The 19204-nt window shown below is 41.7% G+C and overlaps 2 protein-coding genes across 4 annotated transcripts in view; one reads left to right on the plus strand and one right to left on the minus strand.

The window, feature by feature from the left end:
* The window catches only part of LOC105483993 (endoplasmic reticulum aminopeptidase 2), a 59450-nt gene extending 50352 nt beyond the window's left edge, over positions 1 to 9098 (minus strand). For both annotated transcript variants that reach the window (XM_011745114.3, XM_071098677.1), the window contains exons 1-3: positions 8496 to 9098; positions 4764 to 5448; positions 1069 to 1207 (exon numbers count right to left, since the gene is read on the minus strand). In XM_011745114.3, coding sequence (XP_011743416.2) covers positions 1069 to 1207; positions 4764 to 5296 — 672 coding nt within the window. In that variant the 5' untranslated portion in view covers positions 5297 to 5448; positions 8496 to 9098. The remainder of the gene's footprint in view (positions 1 to 1068; positions 1208 to 4763; positions 5449 to 8495) is intronic.
* The window catches only part of LOC105484070 (endoplasmic reticulum aminopeptidase 1), a 178571-nt gene that overhangs the window by 52530 nt on the left and 106837 nt on the right, over positions 1 to 19204 (plus strand). The window contains exons 3-4 of one of the 2 annotated variants that reach the window (XM_071098679.1): positions 11307 to 11465; positions 11602 to 11694. The gene's annotated coding sequence lies outside the window, so the exon portion shown is untranslated. The remainder of the gene's footprint in view (positions 1 to 11306; positions 11466 to 11601; positions 11695 to 19204) is intronic. The other variant, XM_071098680.1, reaches the window with a different exon arrangement.

Raw genomic sequence — 19204 nt, forward strand, 5'->3', positions numbered from 1 at the left:
CACAAATGGCAAGCACATCATTAGTGAGGAAGTATCAAACAAGGAAAAGGGTCTACGGTGTCTTCCAGAGTCTCTGCATTTTGAGTACTAATATGAGCCAAATAAGAGTCCCAAAGTTCTCTTCCAATTAAAAAAGTTGTATAGGCCCGGCGCTGGGGCTCACGCCTGTAATCCCAGCACTTTGGGAGGCTGAGGCAGGTGGATCACCTGAGGTCAGCAGTTCGAGACCAGCCTGACTAACATGGTGAAACCCCGTCTCTACTGAAAATACAAAAAAAATTAGTCGGGTGTAGTGGTGGGAGCCTGTAATCCCAGCTACTTGGGTGGCTGAGGCAGGAGAATCACTTGAACCCGGGAGGCGGAGGTTGCAGTGAGCCGAGATCATACCATTGCACTCCCACCTGGGCAATAGAGTGAGACTCTGTCTCAAAAAAAAAAAAAAAAAAAAAAAGTTGTATAATCACAATTAATAATTTTCATATATAAATTGAAGAATTACTTGTGAAATTTAAAAGAGGGGATTTCTAAGTTCCATCACAGACTTCTAGATCAGAATTTCCTGGATTGGGGTCCTGCAGGGTCCCTGAGGTCCTTGCCACTGCAAAAGGGGTCTCTGGACCATTAGCAGTGGCATCACCTGGGGGCTTGTTAGAAAAGCAGAGCTTTGAGCTTTACCGCAAGACCTCCTGAATCAGAATCTGAGTTTTAGCAAGATCCTCACACCATTAATCTGCACCCTAAAATTTGAGAAGTGCTGCTCTAGGAGATTCGGAATTTCATCCCTGGCCAAGAAACATTGATTTAAGATACTGTTTCCATATGAACACAAAATATAAATCATTTTGCTTGGGGAAAAAAAAAAAAGCTCTGTAACAATGCCCCAAACCGAATGATGTTAAAGTCTAGATTGAAATTATGATGATTGATTGATAGACAGACAGACAGATAGATGGATAAATAGATAAAAACAAATTAATGGCTGAAATCCTGAAAGTAATTTTAAAAAACAAACGAAGACTGAGTCTCAACTTGAGAACAATTTCTAAAAGTTTCTGTAAGTGGAAATACCTTTGGCATGTTGGATAGTGCAGTATGCCTGCTCTCTCTTCGTATCTTGATTGAAAAGTTGGCTTTGAACAATGGTTCATCAAAGCAAGGGAAAGCCATGCGTGCCTGGGTTGGCTCAAAATCTGTTACTGCAAGTATTCTGTGAAAAGACCCACGCCCAGCCAAAATGCATAAGTGAAATCAAGAAGAGAAATGAATCTGTACATTTAGCAAACAGCTTATCAAACCTGGGGGTAATAGACTTGATTTCTCAAACTGCAATCTTTGTGAATCTCAACTGTCTCTTTGAGGAAAATGAAGGTAAAATCTTATTTAGCAGCCACCAGTCATGAGCAATGCCCTGTTCTGGGAACCCTAATTACACTATTTCGTTCATACTCAGGTCAAACAAGGATATTGAGGCTCAGACAACTTGAACGACCTTAGCAGGATCCGTGGCCAGTAAATGACTGAGATAGTACACATGTTGTCTACATGGCTTCAAAATTGACTAGGAAATTAAACGTTCAGTACCGTCTCTAAACCTGAAAGGGCCTCAGCAGACATTTGAGTAATTGTGTACATGAGTGATGTCCTAAGTTGTATTTCCAGGAAGCAGATCCTGACTTACTGAGAACATCCTGCCAGGAGAAACAGGTAAGGGAGTGAAGGAAGCAGGACAGGGAAAAGGGAGAAGCCAGGCAAGGGTGCAGGACAGGCAAAGTTCCAGCATCAACCTGATTCCCAGGTTGCTCTGGGATGCAAACTACACCTTCACATGTCCCCCACTGGAGGCAAGGAGCTGGGCTTTCATATTCTTGTACCATTGTTGGCTAACGATCCCTCTGTTGCACCTGTGCCCCCAGGTACTTCTAGTTCTCTCTGCTTGGCACTCTTCAGACGATGATAGGTATAATAGATATATACCCTGACAAACTTCTCTTCCCCAACACCTGGATATGCCTGAAACTGTACGGTTGCAGATTTACTCCTTGGAGGTTAAGCTTCAATTAAGAAGTGAATCTGAAGAGCAGATTTTAACTGGAAAAGGAAGGGAGAATAGAATAGCTCAAATAAGAGGGAGAGAGAGATCAGGAGGGCAAAAAGAGAAGCTGTCGGCATATTTTACTTCAGCTTACTTTATTTCTATGCCACAGGCTGGGAAACTGAGACTAGGGATGTAAATGATTCACTTGTGGCCTCAAGGTTTTATTTGTATTTGGTAGCAGTTTCTGCGAATGTAAAGGAATTCTAAGTGGCTGGAATAATTTTCACTCACATGAAATTTTGGTTGTAATGAGTCTACATTGAAAAAACAAAAAAATTGAATCTTTGTTGCTTACATGATTAATTTGAGCTCTACAGGCAACGTATGACTTTCTGCATCTCAAAAGAACCACCATCAACTGAATTATTTGTGTATTTTAGATGAAGAAGTGAGGAAGAAAGAGAGAGAGAAAGAGAGATTCACAAGATTCAATTGACATTGTGCAGTACATTATCATACATGTCAGCCCTACTAGGTGACTGAGTATGAGGGGAACTGACTAATCAACCATAAGAAGCATCAGGAATAGCCTGCGTTTAATCATGGGAGGCATGCTGGAAATCTCTCCAGCTTTACTCCAAATATCTCCCCATCTCATCTCCCACAGCCCCCAGAATAGTATCCCTAAGATGTATGTCCTTTGGATGGGGCCTTCGGCATTTGAAAAAAATGAAAAAAGCCATCATTGTTTACGTGGTACCTTAGTGAGAAGAGGTTGATACTTTTCCGATCCAATACTATGCTGAGCCTGAGAACAAGTCCCTGAGGATTGTGGCTGCAATGAGAGGAAGTGTCACCAAGGGAATGTGGAAAGAGATGAGCCTGGGGAAGAGCTGTCCTACGTGGATGGCTGGAGTCTGTGCAGTGAGCACCCAAGGTGGGGAAGGGAAGAGCAGGTATGTAGTAGACACAGTTAGTTGCTTTCCTGGTGCCCATTCCCCTTCCTTGGTTCCAGTGGAATCCTGATTTTATTCAGGAAGGCAGCAAGTCCAGATAAAGGAGTTACTTCTTCAGGCTCCCTTGTGACTTCATGAGGCTGCAACTCATTCTGGCCTAGCAGAAGTCGTTGGGTGCGAAATCTTTGTAAAGAGTGTTAGATTCAACTAGAATGTTTCTTTTTGCCCTTATCTCTCCCCCATGTCCCCCTTCTTCCTGCCTAGAATGTGGACTTGATGCCTAGAGGTGCAGCAATCATCTTGCAAGTATTGGGAAGAAAGCCATAGGATGGCTGAGCAGAAAGACAGAAGGAGCCTGGGTCCTGGAGACGCTGAACAGCACTACAGCAGCTCTGAGCTGCTCCACTTCTGCACTTCTTGTTGCATGAGAAAAATATACCTCTGTGTGGTTAAGCCATGGAATTTAGTTTTCTCCAAATGGCAATTGAACACAATTCATATAACGTCAGAGTGCACTGAGCCAGACTCCTCTTACCTCCCAGATGGATCCTGGCCCTGGGAAACCAAACCGTCCACTCTATGAAGCATCCTTGATTCTTCTCTTTCCCTCACCTCACATGACATGTCACCTCACATGTCAGCAATCTCTGTTATTTTGCCCTCCAAAATAACTGCCAAGTTCAATTGCTTCACTCCATAAGCACTGTCACTAGCCTGTCCCAAATTAGCATCACTTCTTACCTGAACTACTGCAGCGACCTCCCAAATGATTACTCTGCTTCTCTATAACATACCCTCAACATAGACTTGATCTTTTTAAAGCATAAATCAGAGCAGAATCTTCCAATGACTTCCCGTTCCATCTGAGTTAAAGTCAAAACTCCTTACAAGATGCCCCAAGGCTCCACATGATCTGATCCCTTTCTCCCTCTTGTTCACTCTCCTCAGCTCACACTGGCCTTCTTCTCTCAATCAATCCCACTTTAGAGCCTTTGCACTTGCCCTGAGATGTTCTCATAACTGTCTCTTAAAAAAAAAAAGCTCTCAATTTAAATTCACTTCCTCAACAAACACTTCCCTGCTCAGTCAACTGAGTTAGTCTCAATTCTCAGTCACATTTTCTACCTCTTTTGCACCTTGTTTTATTTCATTCATAACACTGGCTCCTTACCTTGCCAGTTTTATTTATTTTCTTGCCCTGGTTGTCTGTTCCATCAGATCCCACCATGATACATTCAGTGCCTAGTGCAGTGCCTGGCACATAGTTTGTGCTCAATGAATGTGACTTGATCAAATAGACTATATTTCTCCATTTTCCAAACAAACTTGTTCCTTATTTCTGCCTATTCTATATGAGTCATGGTGTTACCTAGGCAATGTATACTCTGTCACTTCCTCTCTCCCAACCCCAATCTCACTTACATTTCCTTCTGGTCCCAGATGAAGACTCGCTTCCTTTGAGAAACATTCCCTATTGCAGCCCTCTCTGCACTGACCATCTCTTTCCCTAGCACATAAGCATATCCATCATATTAGTCATATACTGTACTCTCCTCCTAGTTATTCACCCTCCAGCTGTTTATGCCTCTGTGTCCTGTCTTCCATCTCTACTGTGGTTTCCTTAAGGAATGGTAGAGCTTTTCCTTCTTCTGGGTTCCCCATAGTTTACTGGATTTCTCGTAAATGGCTGCTGAAGTCTGCTCCTGGCAAAGAGATTTAACTCATGAGGAAATTATCACAAGAGAATGTAAATTACCTGAGCAAGTTCTTACCTTGTTTCACCACCAAGAGTTCTGTATGTGCTTTTATAAAACCCTTTAAAGCCATCAGCTAACTTGGCTTGGAAGTCAATAGCCACATAGTATTTCAGGTGAGGCGTAAGTTTCTCTGGAACCAGCAGTGCAATTTGTTGATGAGCAGGATAACTCAAAACTTTTAGCTCTTTTCCTGATTTCATGTATCTTGAATCTTCCTCTGACTGAAGAGTGGCATTTGTGATTTCAAGATCTTTGCTGTGCAAGATGATAAACTGGGTAGCATTGCTGACCAAGACCTCGATCTTCTCAGATGCAACAAAGTCCAGAGAGGTGAGATTGGGGTGGACAAAGAGGTCATAATGGAGGGGAATGACCACGTTGGGGAGTCTTAGCTCCTGCCAAGGAAATGGTTCCCCATTGGAGGCTACTGGGAAAGCCCCAGGATCCTCAGTGAAGTAATGACTAGATGGCACTGAGAATTGAGAACAAACGCATATTTGGAGCAAGATGGCTGCTAAGCAGTAAAATCCTGTGTGAATATTAAACATTGGTTTTCTGTGTGAATTGCAGAAGAATGGAACATGAAATCTATTCTCTAGAAGACAAGTTCCAGGCTAATCTCGTAGTTCTTCATAGCACTGCACTGGCTCCTGTTCTGTCACACGGGGTCTGGACAATATTTTCAATACATGAATTTAATCTAGAAGAAAAAAAACCACACTTATAACATGAAGAAAAAGATTTCAATTTACAAATAAAATCTTAAACATGTAAAAAAGTATGTGTGAGTAAGGGAAAATCTGCTTTCTGTCTGAATTATGCCAAGTATCCATAAAATAAAGCAGAAATTAAGCTGTTAACTGGTTATTACAAATAAAAACCCTTTAGGATTCCCCCAAAAAATCCTACCTTAAAATTGAATGTAATGAATTTCTTCTGAATTCTTGTGCAACGAGCAGAAGGCAGGTATGTAAATTCATTGCATGTTGAATGTTTTTAACATTTGTTTATATTTTAAATTTTTGTTTATTTATTTATGTTTTAGACAGGGTCTTGCTCTGTTGCCCAGGTGGGAGTAGAGTGTGCAATCATGATCACAGCTCACCATGGCCTCAACTTCCTGGGCTCAAGTGATCCTCCCACCTCAGCCTCCAGAGTAGCTGGGACTACAGACACACACTGCCACACCTGGTTACTTTTTTTGTAGAGAGAGGTGTCTCCCTGTGTTACCCAGGCTGGTCTCGAACTCCTGAACTCAAGCAATCCTCCCCACTTAGCCTCCCAAAGTGTTGGGATTATAGGCGTGAGCCACTGTGACCAACTTATTTTATTTATTTTTTTTAATTTATGTTTTTGCAATGGAGTCTCTCTCTGTTGTCCAGGCTGGAGTACAGTGGCGCTATCTCAGCTCACTGCAACCTCTGACTCCTGGGTTCAAGTGGTTCTTCTGCCTCAGCCTCTTGAGTAACTGGGATTACAGTTATGTGCTGCCACGCCCAGCTAATTTTTGTATTTTTAGTAGAGACAGAGTTTCACCATATTGGCCTGGCTGGTCTCGAACTCCTGATCTCAGGTGATCCACTTGCCTTGGCTTCCCAAAGTGCTGGGATTATAGGTGTGAGCCACTGCGCCCAGTCATATTTTATTTTTTTTAAAAGACAATGTCTCACTATGTTGGCTAGGCTGGCCTCAAATTCCTGGGGTCAAGCAATCCTGATGCCTCAGCCTCCCAAGTAGCTGGAGCCACAGGCACATGTGTAATTTTAAGAGTATGCCTGAAAGTAAACTGTGCAAGATATCTCTATTTTGTCTTCATAAGTCACAAAGAATATTCCGTATATAATCTATATTCTTTGGATACCAGATATTATTATTACTTCTACTAATGGCATTCAACTTCAACTCTTTTAATAACATTGTCTGAATGGCCTCATTTTATGGCTACTGGTGTAAAGGTTGCTGGTCAAGGTAGGTGTTTATCCTCAGTTTATTTTCAATATGTCAAAAGCCATTGAAATAAATTTTGAGTTTATAATATTCTCACATAATTTTTTAAAGGTTTAGTTCTTTTCCTTTACACTACTTTTGAAAGCACAATTAAATCAAACTGAATTTACTACCTTTGTAAATAGAACTAAGTTTCTTACTCTTCGAAGGGTAAAGCTATAACACATATAAAATTAGGATGACCAGCATAGTTAATTTAGGAGAATCAATTCTTACTCTCACCCTGCCACCTGCCTCTACTTACCTCCTTACTGCTCCAACTGAAACCATGAAGGTTTTCTCTGCTGCTGCTTCTTTTTATAGTCCTTAACAAGTTTTGCAGTATTAATTATCCAGATAATTACTTCAATTTTTCAATTTGCAATACTAATGCAGATAACAGGTATTATTAAAGGAACACAAATAAAATAATATTAAATAAAGATACTTCTCCCTCCTTTTGAAAAACAAGCATTAAATTACTGCTACAAATCTCAATGTTCCAAGAACCTCTGATAAGTACACTCATAATTGGTCTATTAACTTGAGTTTTGGAGGGTTTAAAAAAAATGGAATGACTTATTAGGTGGGTCTGAGGCTTTGGAATCAGACCGGATTCCAATACTAAGTCCACCAACCTCATCTGTGTCATCATGGGCAAAGTTTCTGACTTTTTGAGCTTCATTTATCTCACCCATAAAACAGTGTAATAATTATGTCTTCCTCATGCTGCTATGATTAAATGAAATAATTCATGTGAAGAAGTTGGCACAGCACAGCATGGAGCATATAGGAAGCAAGTAATGAGTGTTGGATAGGAAATTATTATTGGGATTATAACTTGCATTCAGTGACCAAAATGAAGGAGTAGCTCTGCCCCCACTTGTAGCAGACACTCCCAGAGATGTACTTGATTGATAAAAGTAGAGAGAAAAGCTTTACTCACACAGTCTTTAACTTTAGAACTAGTAAGGGTTTTAAAGACCAGCTAGTACAAGTCCTTAGTATTCAGATAAAGAAACAGGACCAGACACAGTGACTCAGGTCTGTAATCCCAGCATTTTGGGAGGCTGAGGTGGGCAGATCACCTGAGGTCAGGTATTCGAGACCAACCTCACCAACATGGTGAAATCCTGTCTCTACTAAAAATACAGCAATTAGCCGGACATGGTGACACATGTCTGTAGTCTCAGCTACTCAGGAGGCTGAGGCACGAGAATCGCTTGAACCTGGGAGGTGGAGGTTGCAGTAAGCTGAATCGTGCTGCTGCACTCTAGCCTCGGCGACAGAGCGAGGCTCTGTCTCAAAATAAATAAATAAATACATAAATTAAATTAAATAAACAGGTAAAGAAACAGGATGGTGACTTCTCAAAATCCACACAGGAAGTTTGAAGCAGAATCAGGACTAAAACACAGCTCTTTGACCTCTAGCTTTCTATTATACTGCCCTGTACCTTAAATAGCAATGCAGTGAACAAAACATCCTGGGATTGAAGAGGCAAGAATTATCACAAATGTTTAGAAAAGATAAAAAGATCTCTGAAAGAGAGTGAGTCAGTGCAGCAGAGTCTTAGATCAAGTCCCACCCTCGACTGCATACACTTTCTAATACAGCCATGCCCAATTCACCCCGGTCCTCCAGAATGTTGCCTTAGATTACAAAACCTTCTCAACACAGCAGTTCTATACCTTCAGTTCATTATTCTCATTGAAAAATTCTAATTTTAAGACAAACCCAAGAGAAATGTTGATACATTACCTTAAGTCATGCTGCTGCAGATTTGACTGAAGGAGAATTTATTTTTGCTTTCACTTTCTGTTATAAGATTCAGAACTTTGCACGCTTCCTGAGTACAGTGCTAGCTGGTTCATTATCACGCAGGTGTGAATGGAGCTTAGGATCCAAGCTTTATTCCAAAAAGGATAAGAAACTTTTTGCAGAATGCACTAATAAGTAGCTTTGGAGTATAAGCCAAACCATGGAAAGAAAGGATTGCCAGTGGCTGCCACTTCTGCTGTTATCGCCTCCGTTCCCTTATCCCCAGGGTAAAGCCTTCAGAACATACTTCATGTTTTTTAGTGCCAAGTTGCCTTAGGAATTGATCTTGAACTTCTCCTTGTGCTGCATCCTCAGTGCTATGAAATCTGACTTCTGCCCATGCACCCAACAAATGTAACTAACTCCAAGCGTACCAAACACCTCCCAGGCAACTTCTGTGGTCTTTATCAGAGGTGATTATTCTCAATTTTTCCAGTCTGTAACCTCCCCGTCTCCTTGGGTACGAGGGGACTGTATCTCACCCTCATCTCTTTGATCTCTCTTTATCTGCCTGTTTGAGTTGGGCTTCTACTTCCTCTTTGCTCTGAATATAGACCTTCCACAAAGATGAAACCTCTGGACTTTGCTCTGCCCTCTCTTTATCCTTTCCAGTACCCAGATTTAGCATTTATCCCCATTCATCCCACATTGCTCCCATTGTGATCCCTCCTCCAAGGGTTCTGCTGCTGTAATTCCAACAGCCCGATGGACTGACATTACGTGGATGTCTAACCCTAACCTGAACCAGAACCCTAACAACTCAAACAGTGTTTTCTTTCCCCAGATTAACACCCTTTGCTTGAGCTTTATATGCTTCCAGCCTTCTTCCATTATCTGGGATTGAACCATATAGTTAGTTATTTTGATTCTGTCCCTCTCCAATTTGTTACCAAAGCCTGTGGATTTTTCCTTTTCCTTTTTTTTTTTTTTTTTTTTTTGAGATAGGGTCTCACTGTCACCCAGGCTGGAGTGCAGTAGTGCCATCCCAGCTCACTGCAGCCTCGAATTCCTCAGCTCAAATGATCCTCCCACCTCAGCCTCCCAAGTAGCTAGGGCTACAGGCATCCACCACTACACCCAGCTAATTTATTATTATTATTATTTTTATAGATGAGGTCTTCCTAGGTTGCTCAGGCTGGTCTCAAATTCCAGCCTGAGGCTCAAGTGATCCTTCTGCCTCAGCCTCCCAAAGGGTTGGGATTACAGGCATGAGCCACCACAACTGGCCCTTTTGAATCATTTTCAGTCTCGTTCTATCCAATTAAGAAAAACTCCCACTGCTTATTAAAGTAGTCCAGGTCCTCATCCTTCCTCACAATGGCCTTCACCCATATCTTCCCGGCTTCGCAAGCTCAGCTTCTTGCAGTTTACTTGTACAATGCCACCAGATTAATCCTTTCAACTACTGCTTGACCATGCCTCTCCCACTGCTCAAGATCTTTCCTTGATTTCCCCATTTACAGAGGGGCAAGTCCTAGAGTGGGAACCATGGTGGCCTACTGGCAGCGTATATGCCAGCCTATAGTTGTTTTGTTTGAATCACAGTCTATTAAAAGGCAATATATCCATACGAGTTCTATTGTTGAGTGAAATATAGCAAGCTTAGCCCTTATTGTGTTGCAGACGCTCTTCAGAGACTTGTATCATGTGCCTTGTCCTGCTGTGGTTTGTGTTTGCAACCTATGTTTGGCCCAACAGCACATGTTGCCATGATTAGATCCTAGTTAAGTCTCAAGCTTTAATTTTTCCCCATTTCTACATTTTATTATCTCAACCTGAATGAACAAGTCGATAACGTAGAAGGGGCAGAAAGCAAGGCAGTTACCTACACCTAAGGCCCGAGGCATAAGACTGAATGGGGTCCCTCAGAGCTGCATTTCACGTAGTGAGAGGGACACCACAGGAAGGGGGATGGCTGGAAACCAGTGAGTGGGAAAAAGAAGGGGACAAAGAGGACAAAGAAGAGGAGGCCCCAAGGGCTTATCTACGGACTCTAACTCTGCAGGGTGTGGGGGCAAGTAGAAGAGGTATAGGAGGCTGGGAGTATTTCTGTGATATTCCTTGTCACAGGATCCAGCCTAGCTGTGGGTATGTGGGCGAGTGCATGTGTGTTTTCAGAGCTCTCTCCTGCCCACTGGAACAGAAGTGGTGGTGGAGAATGAAGAAACAGGCTATGGAATTGAGCTGCAGAATCCTAGAAGTGAAAATTGAGCAGGATTCAAGTACTTTGCAGCTTATTTAAAAGAGTTTCTCAGCAAAATGGGCTCCTAACTTTTCTTTGCTTTGCTTTGCTTTCTTTCTTCCTTTCTTTCTTTTCTTGTTTCTTCTTTTCTTTTCTTTGGGATAAGCTTTGGGAGGTTTGTGGCTTAGGGAATTCATGTCTCAGTTCTCCATTTCATCCTGGTCTCTGAATTGTCTCTTACTCAGAGAGACCCTCCTTGTTGGCTCTAAGGCAGTACCACCCCTCTCTAAATCCACCCTGCCACCACCAAGGCCTATCCCGTCAGCCTGCTTTATGTTTCTTCTTAGCATTGGTCAGTTCCTGATACTTCGTTATATAGTTGTTTGTTTGTTTTCTTGTCTCCTCACTAGAACATAAGCTTTTTGCAGGTAGCAAGTCTGCCCTCTAACTGCCGAGTGCCCAGTCTAGAGCAGAGCCTACCATGTAAGAGACCCTCAACAAATGTTAGCTGAGTGGATGAATGCATTTTCAGTGTTTTAGTTTTAGTTTTAGTTTTTTGTTTTTCCTAGATTGCCCAACAGGTTGCTTCATGCTTCAGGCACATCAGGGTACTTTCCACTTCTGGATGAGCCCTGTGTTTCCTCAGCTTTTCTGCACCTGCCTCTCCATTGACCTAGAGTGTCTGTGGAACACTCAGAGTGTCCCCTGTGTCAACCACCTATCACAAGGTAAATGCCAGCCCCAAGAAGCCACTTTGGAAGTAACACGTGCTTCCTTTCCAGTCCCTAACTACAGGTATTTGTTTAGTAGGTCTACTGGCCCTCATCTGAGGCTAACATGTTTGTGTTTTATTTTCTTCCTCAGATTATCAACTTCAGGCTATGAGCCATGCACCAGGATTCCACCTCTTTCTAGCACCTATCAGTGTTGCACGCATCATAGGCCCTCAACAAACAGGTGAGAATGAATGAGTTAAAAGTGAATTTTCCAAAGAGATGAGACTTTATTGTCAAAATATTTTAAAGATTTCACTAATTTGCATGTTTTTTTTTTTTTTTGACAAAGTCTCACTCTGTCGCCCAGGCTGGAGCGTGGTGGCACGATCTCTGCTCACAGCAACCTCCGCCTCTTGGGTTCAAGTGATTCTTGTGCCTCAGCCTCCAGAGTAGCTGGGATTACAGGCTCCCACCACCATGACCAGCTAATTTTTGTATTTTTAGTAAAGACGGGGTTTCACCATGTTGGTCAGGCTGGTCTCAAACTCCTGACCTCAGGTAATCCACCCACCTAGGCCTCCCAAAGTGTTGGGATTACAGGCGTGAGCCATCACACCCTGTAGAGAATTTTTATTAAATATATTACATATGTTTCTATCCTCTTAGGGTGTTCTCAACAGATTTAAATCTTAATGACTTCATTTTTTTAAACTATAAACTGAACCTAGGATAAAGAGAATTGAATCATCTTCTTAAAATAATTCACTTCCTCATCTCCAAATTAGACACATTGATACTTTGCTACAGAGGATTAATGTCAATCTGAGAATCAATTAGGGGAAATATATGAAAGACAATTCATAACTTTTTGGAAACTTTAAAGTTCTTTACTTCCATCAGTTACTTTTGTTCTTATTTTTTTATTTTTTGGGACAGAGTCTTGCTCTGTTGCCCAGGCTGTAATGCAGTGGCACAATTACAGCTTATTGGAGCCTCAACCTCCTGGGCTCAAGTGATTCTCTTGTTTCAGCCATCCAAGTAGCTGGGTCTACAGATGTGCACCACCACACCTGGCTAATTTTTTTATTTTTTGTAGAGATGGGTTTTCACTATGTTTCCCAGGCTGGTTTTGAACTCCTGAGCTCAAGTGATTCACCTACCTTGGCCTGTCTTCCTTTTTTTTTTTTTTTTTTTTTTTTGAGATAGGGTCTTGCTCGGTCGCCCAGGCTGGAGTGCAGTGGCATGATCTTGGCTCACTGCAACCTCTGTCTCCTGGGTTCAAGCGATTCTCCTGGCTCAGTCTCCCTAGTAGCTAGAACTACAGGCACCCACCACCATGTCTGGCTAATTTTTGTATTTTTAGTAGAGACAGGGTTTCGTCATGTTGGTCAGGCTGGTCTCGAACTCCTGACCTCAGGTGATCTGCCAGCTTACAGGAATGAGCCACCATGCCCGGCCCTGCCTTGGCCTTTCAAAATGCTGGAATTACAGGTGAGAGCTACCATGCCCAGCCTACTTTTATTATAATAACATCTTATGTTATATTGTAATACAGTGCTGTTCTTGTGGCAAACGAGATGTAATAAATGACCCCATGTTGCTATGTCTTTTTGAATTCTTGTGAGTACTGTACAAAGTTTATTCCACCTCCTCCATTATTATCCAATTTGTATTTACCTTCTATTGGCACCTTCAGTTATCCCTAACCACCATCCTAAACCTCTCTCAGAATTGTTTCTTTCGGTATACTGCAAACTGAAAAATCAACAAACAAAGCTAGTTGAACATTATTTCAGGTACTCAGATGCCTTAAAATTTACTTCCTGGCCTGGCGCGGTGGCTCATACCTGTAATTCCAGCACTTTGGGAGGCCGAGGCAGGCAGATCGCGAGGTTAGGAGATCGAGACGATCCTACCTAACACGGTAAAACCCCATCTCTACTAAAAATAAAAAAATTAGCCAGGTGTGATGGCGTGCGTCTCTAGTCCCAGCTACTCAGGAGGCTGAGGCAGGAGAAAAGCTTGAACCCGGGAGGCAGAGGTTGCAGTGAGCAGAGATCATGCCACTGCACTCCAGCCTGGGCAACAGAGCGAGACTCTGTGTAAAACAAACAAACAAAAAATTACTTCCTAATTTTGTCTGTGTTGCCAGTGAAGAGATACAGAATGAATAAAATGACAAATGGCGTCCTGACAAACAAAACCGTATTGAATCTCCATCTCCCTTTTTGCTAATGTGGCTGTTGAACTTCTTCCTCTTAATAGAGTCACAGCTTGGCCTTGGTCAGTGTTAGGTGCTTGTCACTCTCAAGCCAACTTATAGTTTAAAAAATAGCTTCTTTTTCTCTGACTTCCATTTTATTTTTCAAAAGGGTCTCTATAAATCTATTAAAAATACTTCTAAGAATTATTGTTATGCCTATGTTCATTTTCAGACAAAATAGAGACAGTCTATACTATGGGCTTACAATTTTTAATTTAAAGAAAATCAGTGAAAGTTTATGTTAGTATAAAGACCTGTTAGTATAAAGGCCTTATGCAAGATATGAGAAATGGGGGTAAGGAGGGGAAATTCACCTAGTAAATGCAATCTATAGCTTCTTTTAAGCTCATTCAGTTGCAACAGAAAATTAAAACATGTATTCTCAGAATTTTAAATCAGTAACTGACAGGAAGACAGTTTTTAAAAAATGGTTACCTTTTGCAATGCCTTCTACAAAGCACTTACTGAAAACAAAAACAGAAAAATGCAACCATAAAAATCTGATGTTGTTAAAGTAGAACCGAATATTAGACAAACTTGACATTGAACAACTGCTATTTTACCACATTTAAAATTTTTATTTAGTGGCCAAATGAAAAATGCTGGTGCCTCTGTTATTTTCTTTCCTATTAAAGATTATTTAAATAACTGATGACGCATTCTCAAACAGGAAAAATGATGGCAAAATAAACCAGGGTGATTCTGAGCTTGTTAAATATTTTGAAAGTAAATTTGTATGCTTTCAACCAACCGATTAAAACCAACTGATTAAACCAAATCAGTAATGTTTTGGCTTCCCCCCTACTTAAATATTTGACTGAAAGATCTATAAAAACTTTCGCTTCTGGCCAAGATGGAGTAGGGGCTCTGATTTATTCTCCTGCTTAAAACAACCAAAAAAAAAAAATGATGGACAAAAGACCGTTTACAAGACAATGAGTATCAGGCAACCCAAGACAGCGATCCCTGGAGAGAAGGAAACAAATAGGCAAGCTCTGTGATTTTCCCAGCTTTCTGCCTTGAGAGAGGTTCCAGGCTGCTTTGCAGGGATACAGAATTAAGGCAGAGCCCAGCAGATTGTTTGAGTTGAGGAGATGGAGATGAGAGTCTGGGAGCACAAAGAAACCAGAGTTCATAGGATGAATACCAAAGAGGAGAGAGCTGCAGAAAGAGATGATCGGTGTGTGGGAGTTCAGGCTTTGGAAACCTGCTGAGGGTTTTCCTGGAGTATTCTGCCGATCAATGATCAATATGCACATGAGCGGAAAATAAACGTTGCCAGAAACTGAACCACTGAAAAGGGTTAGTGGAAACAAAGTCTGGTGCTTGCACAGAGACAGAAATAGTGCTTTTGCCTACCCATCAAACTGGAAAACCTCAAGATGAATGGGCCAATGGGTAGAGTATGCTAAAGTGTCTTGCCTCAGTGGTGGGGAGCAGATAAGTCTCTGCATTGGTCCTGCCTAACAAATCTTAAAAGCAGGATCCAAAAGGATGAAACTTCTCAAGTAACTTACCTGTGTTCCAGCACAAAGCTCAATAGCATTTATAGTAATAAAAGAAAAATCCACCACCCGACTAGGTAAAAATATCTAGATTACTAGGTATTTAGGTAAAAATACCTAAAAAAAATTTAGATTACTAAATCTAAATTACTAAATCTAATTTGAATGCTTGAATAACTATGCATTATGCAATTATGGGTGGGGATTTTTGAACCAACTGGGTTTATTAACTCACTACAGCAAGGGAAAACACCCTGGGGAGCCCTGGGGCATGTCAGAAACAGTGTCAGAAAGGAGTTATTATGGGATGTTATAGGTGATTTGCATGAGAGTTTCATGGTGGAGGGCTTTGGTTTGGTTTAAATGTTCTAAGAAAGTGGGAGTGATTCTATGATTTCATATCTTATTAAGAGATTAGACTAAAGCTAAGGCTGAAACTGGGGAAGAAACAGCAGTCATTCACATTAGCCAGGATTTGAAGACGTCTGGTCGTTTTTGTGGTTTGGATAAGGTTCATGTTTGCCTATGTTCAGACATGATTATGGAGTTGGCTTGTGTTTGTCTTGATCCATCAGAGTCACAAGAGTGGTTGTGTCTGATGTTCATATTCCATGAAATTGTTTGTGTTCAACAGGAGAATACCGAGGTCTGGCTGTGAGTGCCAGGTCAGCTACTGGCTATCAGGGACTGCCTTTCTCATTACTCTAAGCAGCTCTCAGATTTTGCACCCCCTGCTCCTACTATCAAAAGCTTAGTCTGCCCCTCAGTTTCCTCTTCCAAATCTGCAAATGCCCCTGGGGCATTTCTGGAATCCCTGGTTCACCTCTTTGGGTTTCCATCTTTTCCAGAATCTTAGCTTAGTAATTCTTCACTGTCTTTTTAGACTTTTATGCTTTAAAGATCTTCTTCCATTTTGTCAGTGTTTACAATTGTCTTCAGTGGCAGGGTTGGTCCAATTACATACTGTGCCATTACAGCAAGAGGCAGCGCCCTCCCCTATCCCTGTCCCACTTATAGATTTCCCTCAGCCTCCAAAAATGGTTTTCTGGACGTTTTGCCTGGGCACCCATCCTCTTATCTGAACCATTTAAATCTGGATAGATGTCTGATCACCTTACAATAGCTCCACAGTCTTCATGGTCAGATTATTGAGGACTTTTCGCTAGACTTATGTTTAGCCTTCCCTACTTCAATACTCTTTGCCTTCTTCAGCTGTCTTCCTAACTCTCCAGAGCCATTTGACAATATTTTTGACATTCAAATATAGCAAAAAACTTCAAACCCTTTGTTCCAGACAGATTGCTCCTTCTACCATCCTTTTCTATAAAAATCCTGAATCTACCTGTTATTTTCTAATAAATCTGTAAACTAAATAAATGTGAGTGGGCTCATGGTTGTACTTTGGAAATATGTTGAGTAAGCTAATTCTCAACTTTCATCCAGGAGTAAATAGAGTCTTCTTCTTTTCATGAATGTCCTGTGTTTGTGCCTCTCTGAAGCCAACACTTGGTATAAAACTAGTCAGTGGAGGGTAGAGGGTGATGGGTACATACTTTTAAATAAGCAGTTATCAACTAGAGAAGTTATGGATTACAGCCTTCAGGCCATGATGTACACTTTACCACTTAGCTTTCTGAATTTTATTGATTGATAAGACTGGTCACTCTGTCTTCAGAGCAAAGCAACTCTGTGTGACCCTAGCTATGCATTTTAAATTACAATCAGTGTCATCTAGTAGCCAACCAACAAGTTCTCTTGAGCAAAGAAAGCAAAAGCAGCAGGAGCTTCATCTAGTGGTAACAAGTGTAACTGCAGAGAATCCTGTGTTGTAGAGCTAACACTTGGTGCAAACACACATCTTGTGGCAAATCACACAATCCAAAAAGCAATGGCATATGTTCTGTGAATACACAACGAAGATAATCAGATTTATAGGTAGATTTGGATTTCCAATATATGACGTTGAGGACTGGGGGTCAGAATTTTTATGATACCATTACTAAATCTAATTTGAATGCTTGAATAACTATGCATTAGTATAGCCTAGGGCAGTAATTCTCAGATTATGTCCTGCCCCCTCCAACAGCATCAGCAGCACTCTGAACATTTGTTAGAAATGCAAATTCTCAGGGTTTCCCAAATGGTATTAATTGGAAACTCAGGGTGGCATCTAGAAATCTGTATTTTAACAAACTCTCCAAATGGTTCTGATACAAACTAAAATTTGAGAACCATTAGCCTAGGGTTAGAAGTTCAGGATCTTAAATAAAACATTCTCTCTTTATATCCCAGCTCAATTTCTGAATGGCTGGGTGGCCTTGGGCAAGACACTTTTTCTCTAAGTTTTAAGTTCCTCATTTATCAAATGTTGTGAAAATAGCACAAACTTCATAGGGCTGTTGTGAGAATGAAAAGAGATATATCCATGTTGCCTTAGTCAAAGTTCACCACAAAAGACAGCATAAGGCAAAGTTTAGGTATTAATGCTCTAATGAAGGGGTGGTAGGTTGTATTTCCAAGGATGGCCACACTGATAGACAGCCCGTCCCACTTGCTCTTGTTAGTGAGGTCTCTGTTTCCTTCCCTTGAATCTAGGTAGATTTTTGTAACTGCCTTCAATAATATGCAGCAGGTCATAGAAGGGAGGTGGCATCTGTGGATGTGGAGTGCTGGGCTGACTTTTAAGAGAGAACTGATTGTATACATCTCTTTCCAATCTTGGGTTCAGTGACTTCAAGTTGGTAGCCTGAGAACAATTTTGTTTTTTGTTTTTGTTTTGTTTTGTTTTGTTTTGGAGATGGAATCTTGCTCTGTCACCCAGGCTGGAGTGCAGTGGTGCGGTCTCAGCTCAGTGCAACCTCTGCCTCCTGGGCTCAAGCAATTCTCCCTGCCTCAGCCTCCCAAGTAGCTAGGATTACAGGCACTTGCCACCACACCTGGCTCATTTTTGTATTTGTAGTAGAGACAGGGTTTTGCCATGTTAGCCTTGAACGCCTGACCTCAGGTAATCTGCCCATTTCAGCCTCCCAAAGTGCTGGGATACAGGCGTGAGCCACTGCGCCCAGCCCACATAGAGTATTAAAGCAGCTAAATAAACAAATTACACAAAGCAGGACCTTTTTCCCACCATGAGAGCTGGTTGTTAAATATTTCTTGGAACTACTACTTCCCTTTGATTCTGTCTCTCTCTGCTGGTCCTTGGGCCCTGCCATGAGGCTACGAGGAAGCTCAGGCCCATAAGGAAAGATCACTTATTGGCATTCTGGCAGATGCTTCCAGCTAGGTGCTTTCCGGTGACAGCCAACATCCAATACCAGGCAAGTGAGTGAGTGAGTGAGTTTCAAATCATCCCAACGCCACCCTTCAAGAATTCCACCTAAGACTCTAACATTTTGAAGCAGAGAAGAGTCATCCTAGCTATGACCTGTCTGAATTCTTGACCTATAAAAACTGTGACAAATAATAAATAATTATTGTTGCTTTAAGTCACTAAGTTTTGTGTTAATTTGTTGTGCAACCATAACTAAAGCATGCAGTATAATCTCAGGGAGAAGCCCGACACGGTGGTTCATGCCTGTAACCCTAACACTTTGGGAGGCCAAGGCAGGGGGACTGCCTCAGCTCAGGAGTTCGAGACCGCCCTGGACAACATGATGAAACCTTGTCTCTACCAAAAATCCAAAAATTAGCCGGGCATGGTGCTGGGCGCCTATAATCCCAGCTACTCAGGAGGCTGAAGCAGGAGAATCACTTGAACTTGGGAGGTGGAGGTTGCAGTGAGCCAAGCTTGTACCACTGCACTCCAGCCTGGGCTACACAGGGAGACTCTGTCAAAAAAAAAAAAAAAAAATCTCGGGGAGGTAATGGAGGGAAAAAGGAAAGTGAGGCAGGCAGGTAAGGAGGGAAACAAACACAAAGCTAGGTACTGATGATCTGGTCACTCATCAAGGAAACGTAGCTGGTTGCTTGGTCTTGTGGGACAT

The sequence above is a fragment of the Macaca nemestrina genome, chromosome 6 (assembly GCF_043159975.1).
Source record: "Macaca nemestrina isolate mMacNem1 chromosome 6, mMacNem.hap1, whole genome shotgun sequence".
In the NCBI taxonomy this organism is placed as follows: Eukaryota; Metazoa; Chordata; class Mammalia; order Primates; family Cercopithecidae; genus Macaca; species Macaca nemestrina.